This window comes from Buteo buteo, chromosome 11, assembly GCF_964188355.1.
Source record: "Buteo buteo chromosome 11, bButBut1.hap1.1, whole genome shotgun sequence".
Classification (NCBI taxonomy): Eukaryota; Metazoa; Chordata; class Aves; order Accipitriformes; family Accipitridae; genus Buteo; species Buteo buteo.
In genome coordinates this window covers 5,245,409-5,258,533 of record NC_134181.1, presented here as the reverse complement: position 1 = coordinate 5,258,533, position 13,125 = coordinate 5,245,409, and the positions used below count along the sequence as shown (strand labels likewise).

General features: G+C 40.9%; 1 protein-coding gene across 1 annotated transcript; it reads right to left on the bottom strand.

Annotated features, from left to right (window-relative positions):
- Positions 1–4,025: 4,025 nt before the first annotated feature.
- MPHOSPH6 (M-phase phosphoprotein 6) lies at positions 4,026–12,139 on the bottom strand. Its single transcript, XM_075039936.1, has 5 exons — positions 11,981–12,139; positions 7,484–7,596; positions 5,816–5,906; positions 4,689–4,786; positions 4,026–4,233 (listed from the first exon to the last, which is right to left on the bottom strand). Exons 1-5 carry the CDS (start codon positions 12,029–12,031, stop codon positions 4,089–4,091), a joined length of 498 nt encoding a protein of 165 aa, XP_074896037.1. The 5' UTR covers positions 12,032–12,139; the 3' UTR covers positions 4,026–4,088.
- Positions 12,140–13,125: the final 986 nt, after the last annotated feature.

The following is a 13,125-nucleotide window of genomic DNA, read 5'->3' as shown; positions in this document are numbered from 1 at the left end:
CAGATACCCCCTTCTACTGTTCAGTTCTTACTAAAGATCTACGGGGCTGCCAATGACTAAAGCTTCAACCCTCCCTCTGACTCCATCTGTTGATAACTACTCTCCGAGTGGGATTTTTCCTCTCAATGTGACAATTATAACCAGGTCCTCACTGTGCAACATCAGATCACGCGAAGAAATGTCAACACGTACAGCTGAGGAACAGTTTCACAGTTTAGCTGAAGCTCCCCAAAAGCTGACGAGAGCAGGTTATTGAGGTGTGAACGCCAGACCCAAAATGTCTCAAAGGTTTGAGGTGAGAATGGTGTAAAAACAAACAAACCCAAACAAACCCAGAGGTCTCATGCTGGGGTTCCATTAGCAAGGCATTATGTAGCAGGCAGATGCTCTCCCAGACACAAAAGAAAAGAAAACTGAGTCCTTAAAGCATCAGCTCTCAGAGAAACTTGGATTCACATGCAGAAGAGAAACTGGATGTTTGACATCCTTCACCCACCACTATGCTTTATTAACACTCTCTCAGAAAAGTTTAATGAGAGCCTAAGCTATTGTGCAGTTTTTGTCGTTGACTGTTGTTGAAATGAAGCAGAAAAAAACCATATAACCCCCCACCCAGGACTTGTCTAATTCCATATACAATTTAGAAGTATGGTATTCCAATTAACAGAAAGACAAGAGAATTTCTTTTTAAGTCTGAATGCTGGATTAAGTCCCAGAATCCCAGCCCAGCTGCCCATTATACACACACTCAATGCCCAATGGCAACGACAGCCATCCGCGACTGTAGAATTGTATAATGGAGTGTCTTATTAGAAAACAAGACACATAACAGAAGAAACACAGTTCAAACTCCATGGCACCACTGAACATCCTCCCCCCTCCCCAAAGAATCAAAGTTTAATCAGCTCATGCATTACTAAAGGGAGGATATGGGATGGCTCACTTCAGTTGGACTCTGGTCCTGGACATTTTAAGATCCAATACTAAGCAGAATAAAAATAACAAAACAAGAAACATCAGCAAGAAAGATATTAGATACTTACATGTTTCCAACATCAGCAGTTATTACAGAAATAAACAGCCTGTCAAAGGGAGGGACAAAACTTCACCTGACAAGGGACTTCTTAAACTTAACACTGTGAGCTGTCAGTGAGCACAAACAACGTACACTTTGCTTTGTTTGCTTTAATAGGTACCTTAGCGTAACAGGCACAACCACTTCTGGTGTCTGCTAACTCTTTACCAATCACATTCTGCAAGTAGACATTTTCTTCAACAAAAATGCTTACTACCTATCCCAACTTGCTTTTGTTCTCAAAGAAGAAATGCTTTTAATTTAGAAATGTGACCACGTGGGAAAGTTCTGCAGCTTAGGAAGTTACACATGAAAATGTATCTGCATTTGAGACTGTCAGAGCCAAGAAAGCTTGAATTAATATAGGTTTGCATTATGAATATTTCACTGCTACACTTGCATCTCTGTGAAAGAGCAGTTCAAGCACAGATTTCTTATACAGCAGAATGTTTCTACCCTGGCTAGGAAGCTAGAGCCAGACTTAAAATACATACATGCATCTCTCTCTCTTTTATATATATATGTATATGTATTTATAAGGCTGGAAATATAGATGGGTATTCAGAAGATCCCATCATAAAATGCCTGCTTGTAATTCTGGGCACTTAAAGTGCATTTAAAAAGTCACGTAGGGCTAATTTTTAGTTTTGTCTTGCTAATGATAATGCACTACGAATGGTGCTTTTAAACGTGCATTTTACAAACTCCCCATGAATAAGAGATTGTGCTAAAATTTAGTAGCTGGTCTTACTATAGCATTTCAATAGCTCACCTAGCCACCACCTAACATGAACAGCAGAGCAACCAGCTTTGAAGATAATAAACCAAAATCTATCATTTCTTCACAGCTGGTGTTGGGCATGTTTAGGAAACAGAAGAACCACCCCTTCCCCTCTCCTCCCCCCTCCCAGATTCCAGAATCATGGATTTTCTAGGAAGGTGTTTAGAGTTCACTCACGCTCTTACCCACATTTCCAGCCATCCGTCAGGAAATGACATAAAATTAAGGACCAGCGTATGGCAGAACACCCTTTAACTACGCAAAATTACCCCCCATTGGACTGAAGAGAACTCTGCAATGCAAGAGAGCTCTCTGCATAGAGCATTGGCAAAGAAAGACTTCACGCAGAGTTCATCTGAGCCACTAACTGTTATCAAAATTACCCAAAAGCTCCTTTACATGACACCACCAGAACCTTCTCCATTTTACTGTCTCTCAGGGTGTGCAATTGCAGTGACATCTCCTGGTTGCTGGTGGTTCACTAGAACACACTTCCCCCCATCAACTATCCAGCATAGCTATGCAGAAATTCTCTCTCCATTGACAAAATGTGTTCATATAGAGGAGAATCTTTTTTCTACTAATAAGCAAGAAAGAATAATGGGATATATTCTGAGTTTTTCTTGTGATGACCAATAATAAATCATTTCTTAGCTCAGGTCACATCTTCCATGGGAAGAAAAATGTCTTGCCATCATTAACTTCTTTTCAGCTAGCAATAATATATGATCAGGTTTTAAGTAATTGAACCAGTAGCATTTAATTAGCTCTGAAAAACTATCTCAGATCATGAATCACTGACTTTCCACCTGTATGAGGTCCCCTTACTAGCTTAAAAGTATATTTCTCTTTCCATGTGTGATCCATCTTGAATATCTAATGAGGTGCTCTTGATATATGGATTATAGTTCATATATCACACGCAAAACACAGCAGACGCACAGCCTCTTTCTTTATATAATTGAGTTTCATGTCTTGCTTCACCCAGTTGTTAAAGAAAAAAAAAAAAAAAAAGCCTCTTGTGTCCATGACAGAATGGCCACTACTTGCTTAAATTTAACAAATTTCTCTTTCTCCAGAAAGTCAGCATTAAGGATGAATAACTTAGACATCTAGCTGGGGACATGAAGTAATAGAAAGAAATATTTCTTGTTGAAAGACAGGACACAGAGAACTGCTACGGTTTTAGACATGACAACTGACATTTTTCAATGGGCCCAGAGCACTGACTGACCAAAGAGCACATTTCCGTCCTAACATTACTTCAGATGCCTTCACTGCACACTATACAGAAAAAATCAGTGCAGTCAACTAATATCTGGGGACATCTGTGGCCAGCACAAACCAGGATCACTTCTTGTATCACATTGTAGTAAGCAACATTTTTTACATCAAATTAGCTAAACCGCAATCATTAACCACATGAGAAAATCAGGTTTTATTCAGCGTTCAAATAGGTTTCTGAAGCCGTTATTATACTTCTATGACAAGACCTAGATAACCGTAAGATTGGATTTTTTTTTTTTTCTGAAAAAGAGGCAAGATTAGCAAACTTCTTTTGGAAGACAGAAATTAAGACTCACAATCTGCTCAAGTGTCAAACTGTAAACGTTGCCAAATATTTGGCTTGCTCTATAAAAAAAAAGTTTTACTACAAACCCCTCTATTTTTAAATGAGCTTTATAAAAAATAAAATTCAACAAAATAGATTTTATCTATTCTTTTCCCAACTTATTTTTAGCACAGTAAAAAAAAAAAAAACCCAAAGAACCCCAAACATGTTTCTGCCGACTTTTTTCAGTTTGAAGATAGCAAAAGTTTTCACTTTCATAATAAAAAAAAGCAGTGAAAGTGGAACTGCCTTACTGGATTGGACAAAGTTCGTCTTTACTCCAAATACTTCTTTCAGATGTTAACATAAATTGTAAACAATGTTGCTCTCGATTGCATATTACACTCAATCTAGTTATGCACAACATTTAAAAAGACTGATGGGATTAGTGCCCCACACATTAAAAGCTGCTGAGAGGGGAAAGGATGTATGACATCCATTATATACACATCCACTTTGAAAAATGTTTGTCACGTGGATGGTAGAAATTTCAGTGAGAACAGACTCAGATTTACAAATCTGTTCTTTGCATTAAACAGCAAGAACTCCAAACAATCTCCAGTTCGTGATACTATATTTGGTAGATAACATTTCTATTAGCTCCAGTTGTGTAGTTGACATTAATCCTGAGGTTTTAAGAACTTTTTCTTAGCTTTTTTGCTAGGTCTTGTGTTACTATTCCCATCTTCATCTTCATCCTGGAGTACACGCTGGTCTCTCTTTCTCAAGAATTTCTTCCCTATTGTTCCCACTAATGTTTCATATCTGTAAAGATAGCAAAAAATTTACAGCTTTTACTAAAATCAGAGAAAACTTCAACGGAGCAAATCATAAATCTAATTAACAATTTAAGCGGTGTAAAAAAGCTGGTCATCAGAAGCTTAAGAAGCACAAGTACTACATGATCACTCATTACAATATTATTTATTCTGATAGTTTGGGTTTGTCAGCAATTTGGAACAAGGAGGGAATTAGCATGGAATACCTGGATATCAAAGGGCAGAAAACCCTTAAAGATATTTTATCCCAAAAAGTGATGGAGATTCCACTGAATACACACCAGAATTCCTGGAAAGTCAGTTCAGTAAAGTACTGTATCTGTTGGGTTTTTTTCTTCATTTATTTTGTTTGTTTGCTTTTTGTGTTTACTTTCCCACACATAATCCAGTAACATACCATATTCCTAGCTAATATTGATTATGTTGTAAAATATAACTCACCTTCTGGCCATTTCTTCATCTGACACATCAGCCTCCATTTTATCATCCACTTCAATTTCTTCTTCCTTGCACCTAGAGTTCATTTGGATCATTAACTTCTGAAAATGAAATAAGAAGTAGCTTAAATATGTAAGCCTGACACAATGGCAACTATGCTGAAATTCACTGGTAGGAGAAACACATAAAAGGTAAGAACCAAATTTAATAATTATTTGCTGTTCCTGGTCAAGCTAGAGTATATTGTCACAAAAACTCATGAAGAAAAGGCAACATGCCTGCCTGTTGCTAAGCTGAGCTTAGAGATTGCCTTTGGGAAAAGGGCAACACAGAGACAGGGTTTTCAGTGAATTGTACTATTCAAACATCCTCAAGAGCACACCAGACATCTTCAGGAGATGAGAGAATTAGATCATAATTAATTTTTCATTGTGATGTTAGCACATAGTCCTTGAAATGGTTTTGTTAAGAAGGAAAAGTATCTGCAAGATTTACAATAACCTACTAGCAAAAAACATGAAGGAATAATATGCCAAGTCACAGTGAGAGCAAGTTCAAAATAACTAGAAGAATCCCCTAGTAAATTACCTTGTATAGCCTTTTGCATATCTCTTAGTCTTTACACCTTCATCCTCCTGCTTCAGTTCAGTGGTAACATTTGTATTACTATCTCAGTGTAGTTCTATCAGCATGAAACATGCCAGAAGGAAATTAGACTCTCTTGCCCAGAATTTTTACTTTGGAACTTGAAGCCCTTACTTACACAAGTAAGTGTTGCATAAATAGGGTTGAATGTTTATAGGATTGGACTCTAAATTAAATGGCAGGAGGAAAAGTGAGCTATCATTTTGGTGAGCAGCATGTGGGACAGTTTCCATACTTCAGCAAGGGACAACCTGCAGGAGTCGTGCAATTACTGACCATCAACACAACATGATGAAAAACTTCTATTTACCAGATGCTGCACTGACCAACATTTTGGTTTGAATCACAGACTTCCTGTACGTGGGAGGATTTATGGAAGGTGCTGCAAAGGCCAAACAGCATGCAGCGTCAACACTCAAATCCCCATCCCCAAGGGCTTCAATCCTAATGTGAGACCACCTCAAAACAGAACATTTAAATGGTACCTCAATTTCTGGATTGAATCCTTTGAAGGACATTCTGCCATACAGTAGATCCTCACATGGCATAAAGCTCCTCTCTTCTATTATAAAGCTCCTGCATGAAACCCAAACCCAGCACTTTGTCAAACGGTGCGCTATAAAATAATCAAATTAAACAAATGCAAAAAGCATCTGCTGTCTTCCCCCCACACAAATAAACAAAACCACAGTGTATTTTAAACCATCAACTACTTTCTGAAGCTTAATTGCTCTGATAAATCTTTCAATACAAGGAGCTTGGAGTGCAAAGGGATACTTTTTGCCAGTAAAGCTGTGCCAGTTCCACAAGCAAAATTAACTCTCCTGACAAAAAAACCTCTTTACTGGTAGGATTCCACCTACATTAATGCTTTTGCCAGAATAAAAATACCACATAAATATCACTCTCCAGGTGGCATTACTATACCAGCAAAAACTTCTAATTAATTTTTCATTGTGATGTTACACCTGGCATTAGTTGAGTCTGTCAGGATACAAAACACTGTCTAATTCTCTGTTCAGCAGAGAAAGATTTCCACCTTCTCCCTCCTTTTTTCCTCTTTTAATGAGCATGGAGCGAGAAAAGAAACATGACCCTGAGGTGTTCACAAGACACGTGTTAGATAAAAGTACTTCCGCGAATTGTTCCATCCTTCTTTTCCCTGCACACGTATGCACCTCTTCCCTCATCCTCTTCATCTTCCACGTAAAACAAACTCCTACAGTCATAAGAAGTCAGGCTGAAGAGATCAAGCTCATTTTCCTACCTCAAGGCAGGATCAATTAAACATGTACCATGAACAGCAGAGGCCCATCTAACCTGTCCTGAAAAGACTTCCAATGATGAAGAATCCAGTGTCTCCTTAGGCAATCTATTCCAGTGCTTCAATAGCCTTATTGTTAGAAAAATTCTCCTAATGTCCACCTTGAACCTTCCTTGCTGCAACTGAAGCTCAAATACCTTTTTGTCATACCCAACAACAGTAATGGAAAATAGTTTATCAATGACTTTATTCAACTACAGCTAATTCCTTGGATCCCAGCTTTTTAAAAACTATGTATGTTCTCCCTCAATGGAATTTTCATCCTCTTTTGAAAGGACAAAAATCAAGTAATTTTAAAAGTAGTTCTCCTGCTATTTAAAGCACCTTTCTAAATAGCAGGAATGGACATTTTATTTCTTATTAGCTAAGCCTTCCTTTATTTTTGCAGTTCTCTCTCCTACTTCAAAAACAGGATTTGAAGCGAACTGGACTCAAAAAGACAGAGCTGTCCTGAGTGGACCTAACTGTGTGACTGAAGGTGAATTTACTAACACAAGGTTTCAAACTTCTTTTTTCAAATGAAGGGAAAAAACAGCAATGAATGAACTGGTCCCTGCCTGAAAAACTAATCACACGCACCTAGAAGAATGTGTGAGTGAAAGAAAACAACACACACAAGAAATGAAAGTAGGTTAAACTGCACTAGGCAACCTTGACAATGTCCCTGAAAATAAATAATAAAAAAGCCGTAATGCCACTCTGTCATTATTTTTGCTTCTGTTAATTGGTTATTAGTAATACTTCTTTTATAGGAAAAAAATATGTACATTCTATTCCCACTCCACAACAATCCACTGATGATAAAAAGTACAAAAGGGTACAAGCTTACTCTTTCTCCTTTAGATCTGGTAAATCAAGATACCAGTGTTCTTCACTAATTATCTTCTTTTCTTCCTCTTCTAGCTGTTTTTTAGTTTGTGAATCCAAACCCCTTTGCATGAACTAAAAAGAAAGACACATAAACACACAACTTTAGTTTTTTGCATCATGAGTACGTTCTGAACATGCAGTAACTGCATGATGACAATTATCCATTACGTAACATTTAGCAGTTGATAAAAAGTAAATGCTCTTTATGATTTTTCTCTGGGTTTGGTCTAAGTTTGGGCAAACAGGTAATAGAAAAGTAAATAACTGCTGATCACAGCTATCTACTGGAAGTCAACAGTCAGCCACATCTGTACTTACACACAAAGAAACAGACCTTTCCTGGTTAGTTTTGATGGACCCAAGATGTTACAACTCCATAACTTTGCTAAGATTTTTCTAATGTTTCAACAAAGGCCAGAGAGAACATAACGGTGTTAAGAGTTATTGCTGCGTATCAGAAACCATCACCACCCATACAAACAGCATTGGAGCTCTGAGCTAGAGCTAGGTCATACCAGGTTGGCCATTTTTTGAAACATCTATACTTTCAACCATCCTCTTCTTTTCTCAGATTTAATTTAATGAACTGGCTTGCGTTTGTAGCTCTGAAGCCTGGAACCTGCCTTTGGAAGTAGAAAAAAGTAACTGAGGCTACAAAAAGAAGTCTTCTGTGTCCAGCTATGCTAAAGGAAGGTGTTACCAGCTCTTAACTTCTCATTGATGACCCACCAAAGTACCAGTCAAGCAGCATGGGTAAGCACCTGTTAACTCACTGCAGGAACAATCTGCCAAATTAGTTACGACCAATAACCTAGTTTAGTGTAAGGCTGCTATTTTTGCCTAATACAAGGACATTCCTGTAAATTGCTTCCTTTGTTGTGATAATCTTTGGCAGAGGATAGGAACAGGCAGGTAGAAAGAGTAACCTCTCTCACAGCTGGGAGTAAAAGAGGACATCTGTCACAGTCTATGAAAAATTGCTGACAGTGCAAAACTACAGACCTGAGATATGTGAAACATCCCTTTTATTTCCACTTGTCTCAAGTCAGGTGCCTGAACTGAGTGACAATTTAAGTATCAACAATGTTAAACAAACATGCTGGAAAAAACAACTCTTTACAACTTTATGGTAATAATCATAATATTCTCACACCCCCAGGAGCTGGGACCTCCCTTAGGGTCTACAGAAAGTGTTCGAATAACTGTATCTGTCAGAGGTGTACATTTATACCAATGTAATTCCCAGCTACAGGCAAGTCTACCAGTACAGTTTATATGCACTCCAGTACAAAAACTGCTTTGTGGCTATCAAAGCATACCTGTATGTGTACAAAGCAACTAAGCACCACGCAGCCGCTCACTCACACCCCCCCACCCAGTGGGATGGGGGAAAAAAATCAGGAAAAGAAGTAAAACTCATGGGTTGAGATAAGAATGGTTTAATAGAACAGAAAAGAGGAAACTAATAATGATAATGATAACACTAATAAAATGACAACAGTAATAATAAAAGGATTGGAATGTACAAATGATGTGCAGTGCAATTACTCACCACCCGCCGCTCGACACCAGTTAGTCCCCGAGCGGCGATCCCCTGCCCCACTCCCCCCAGTTTATATACTAGATGTGATGTCCCATGGTATGGAATACCCCTTTGGCCAGTTTGGGTCAGCTGCCCTGGCTCTGTCCTGTGCCAACTTCTTGTGCCCCTCCAGCTTTCTCAATGGCTGCGCATGAGAAACTGAAAAATCCTTGACTTGAGACTAAACACTACTTAGCAACAACTGAAAACTTCAGTCTGTGGTCAACATTCTTCTCATACTGAACTCAAAAACATAGCACTGTACCAGCTACTAGGAAGACAATCAACTCTATCCCAGCTGAAACCAGGACAGTGTGCAACACTGCAGAGGAATTTTCTATCAACTAATTTTACCCTTCTCATTTAGAGCAGCATCATTTATGTGTTTAGATAAGCCTGCAGGCTGACAGGTAACGTGCCACTGGGGAACACTAAACCTGGACATAGTTTAGGTCCCAGCTAAAATGGGCTTGGTTGGGATAAAGCCCAAGAAGGCATCACAAAACACTTCCCTCCAACAAAAAAACCTGCATTACTGAGCTTATTTAAAACATATAGGTAACACAGATGCGTACTACGTGTATTACAAACACCCCCCACAGCTCTTCAGTCTTTACAAAACGCCCAAGCAAACCAAACCAAACTCCAAAGTAAAAGCCAATATAGTGCTAGTGTCTCATTTTCCATTTATATTTCTATTTGCATCCATTGTACAAGATCTTTAATGAAAGAAAAATTGACTTTTTGTTTTCTGAGTCGCTCCAAAATATGTCAAAGCTTTCCAATTAAAATTACAGTATCTTCTACAGGAAAATAAGTGAATCTATCATGTGGAAAACCATATTGCTCAAGGAAATTGGTTAGCCAGTCAGAAATCTCAACAGGAGAAATTCTGCTACAAGCATCCAATTAAATAATCATTTCACATTACATTTTACAGATTTTTGTTCCTGAAGATGACTACAGGAATAACTAGATAAAAAATATGTGATCGCATTTATCTAAAATGTAAACACACATGGATGAATTAAAAATATACCCATTGTAGTAGACACAGAGCAAGTCAGTAGCTGAGTGGTTATTTGGCTTAGTTTCCCCAAGCAATGGGACCTGGATCAAATGATGCAAGATCTAAAAGCATGAGCCATCCTTTGACATCAAGCGGTGAGCACACGTGGCTCAGTACTTGGCACAAATGGTCTTCAAAACGCTACCACTGACCCCGTGTCACCTTTGGGTGCCACTTCACCCGCCTGCTGAATTGTGATAATGCATCTTATCAGTACCTGCAGAGGCAGCTGCTGAAGGATTAATTAAAACATTTATAAACAAGATGATCTGCAGAAGGAAAGTGCTAAATTCAAGATCTGTGCATGACCTTTTCAAAACCTACTCATCTCTTCAAAGCTGGTTGGTTACTACTGCCCGGACTGTAAATCTGCAAATGTCAAGGCAGCACATTCATAGGCTGGTTCTCCACAGCCTTCCAAGGAAGAAAATGTAAAAACTGGCTTTTGAAATCTCCAGGGGGTTAATAAACTGGCAAACAACAGGAGCAGAAATTTCACTGTAAAAGAGAGTATTACATAAAAATAAGAAAAAATAATGATGTTGCAATGCAGGTTATGAGAGTCTTACTCTGTCATACACTGCTGGCTAACTAAGCTCAACATCTACCCCCTTTTGAGAGCGAGGCAAGATGTGTTCCGTTCCCTCTATCCATGAGTTTCAGTCTTTCGTTAGCAACATCTGTTAATTGGGGTAAATATTCCACCATCTTACTGTAGCAGAGTACGCTTTGCGTGAAAGATTGAACTGAAGTCAGCTAAACTCCTTTCAGCCAGTGTCTGAAATATAGTCCCATGTAAATATGTGGGGGAAAAAATGGTTAAATAAAACACCACAAGCAAGAAGCCACAAAGGCCCCGTCATAATCAGTTATAAAAATTTAATGGATATTAACATTTAAAAAAAAAGTAATGGGAACTCAACTGGTACTGGTTGTTTTCGAGCAATAAAGAACCATCAATCACAGGAGAATGTACTCTACCAAATTAGGTGTTGTAGTACACGATGTGAAGCAGAATCCATTAGCCAGTTAAGCTGAGACTAATTTCACATGGGTCTTGACATAAGATTCACAATTCCAAGGTAACAGGCACGTCATGATGTTACTAACAGCCAAGTTACAAATGCAAGCATTTACGAGTTGGGAAAGGCGGTTAACACTGCCACTCAGGTGGGGTGTTTTATTAGCCATTAATGTAAACAGACAAAGAAATGGACACCGTAAAGAAAAGCAAGAAACCTGGATCACACCCTCCAGTTTATAACCCTCTGAGACCTCTCGCCAGCGTTTAAGCAGCCCGGTATTCGGTGGCAGCTCCCCGAAATCGCCTCTTGCCGGCCGAGTTGGAGAGGAGCAGCCCAGAGAGCTGCAGGCCTGAGTGAAAGGGCAAGCGACGCTGAAGATACGCAGACACCTATTTTAAAACGAGCCTTACGGGACGCAGGAGACGGTCACTCACGCCCGTGTGTCAGACGAGGGCGGAGAGGCAAAATGCCCCCAAGCCAGGCCAGGGGCTCCCGCCGTGGCCCGCTTCACCCGGCAGCCGCCCCGCCGCTCCACAGCACGGCTCGGTCCCTCCCCGGCCGCTCCACACGCGTCGGGGGCCGGCGTGGCCCAAAGCCCCATCCTCCCGCCCCCGGGGCCGCCTCACGGCTCCGGGCTCCGCGGCGGGCAGCTCCCCGGCACCAGCGGGGCCACCGCTCCCGGGCCGGGCCGGGCCGGGCCGGGCCGCCCTCTCCTCACCCCACCGCGGACCGGGCCTCAGGCACCCCTCTCCGCTCCTTCCCGCCGCCCCCCCGCTTCACCTTCATGCGCAGCAGGTTCTTGGACAGCTTCGTCTTCACCTCCCCGGCCATGGCGGCCGGCGCTGCCCGCAGGCCGCGCTCGATCCCCGCGCTCGCGTAGCAGCCCAGGCCGCACAGCGCCGGAGGAGGAGCGGGAGGAGGCGGTGGCGGCGGCGCGGCTCCACCCTCCGCGTCCGGGGCGCGGCCGCAAGGACAGGCCCCTGCCCACAGCCCGGAGTAAAGGCGGGGGGTGGGGGGGTGCGAAAACAACGTTAAAAACAACTTTCCTCGACAGAGCCGGTGATGGGGGCTGAGGGAGGTGGGGGGTGTGGGCAGGAGGGAAATCCGACTGGGTATGAAGTGGGAAATTAGTAGGGGAACCGGAGATGACTTATCAGCGCTTGGGTGTTCTGTAGTGCTGCCGGCTTACGGTTTCATCCGTAGTTTTCTGATCTTTCGAAGGGGGAAGGAAAGGGAGTGTAAAATCTATCTCATATTGGCATTTGGAGACTGCTTGACCTGTTTAGCTTTCATTTTTTAAAATCAGCACTGACTTGCAAAAAAAAAAACCCCAACCACAAAACGGTCAAATGGGATTAAAACTGGAAAGCGCATAAATCCAGATATTACAAAAAGCTTCAACGCTTTTTTAGTCCCGAATCACGATCTTTGAATTCAATCTTGGCAGTGCTGTCTTTGGGCTGCCAGGCTGGGCCCTGGTAGCCGAGGAGGAAATCCTGATGTGAAAATGTCAGCTGACTCTCAGTCACAAGCATGTACCACAATTTCTGTATATATCCTCATAAATCAGATTTCTGACACCTGTTTCAACATTGGGCACATAAACCAGGCAATAAAGCAATAAGAGTGAGAGTTCAGTGTTCAAAACTTTAATGAACTGGTGTGCTCCAAAAGACAATCTAGGGAGAAAAGTTCCCGTATATGCAAGATGTAGGTCAAAGCTTGAAGAACTCTGTAAAGATTTATGCGCTAATAGAGTCCACAAAAATGTATAATGAAGGGCACCTGATTGCAGTGGGAAAGAAGGAGGAAGAATTTTCCACATCTAGGCATCCTTATTATACAGTTAAGCTCAGTGAGTTAAAATGGCCACAAACGTGAATGAGACACGGAGCCACAACCACTTTAAGGCAAAGTCATAACAC

What these genes read in the sequence shown, in the direction of transcription:
- MPHOSPH6 (XM_075039936.1), bottom strand. Translation starts at nt 12,031, where the DNA reads ATGGCCGGGGAGGTGAAGACGAAGCTGTCCAAGAACCTGCTGCGCATG. An exon ending in CCAGATCTAAAGGAGAAAGA is followed by an intron (nt 5,907 to 7,483) that starts GTAAGCTTGTAC and finishes GGTTTCATGCAG; the next exon opens with GAGCTTTATAATAGAAGAGA. An exon ending in GATGAAGAAATGGCCAGAAG is followed by an intron (nt 4,234 to 4,688) that starts GTGAGTTATATT and finishes CTATCTTTACAG; the next exon opens with ATATGAAACATTAGTGGGAA.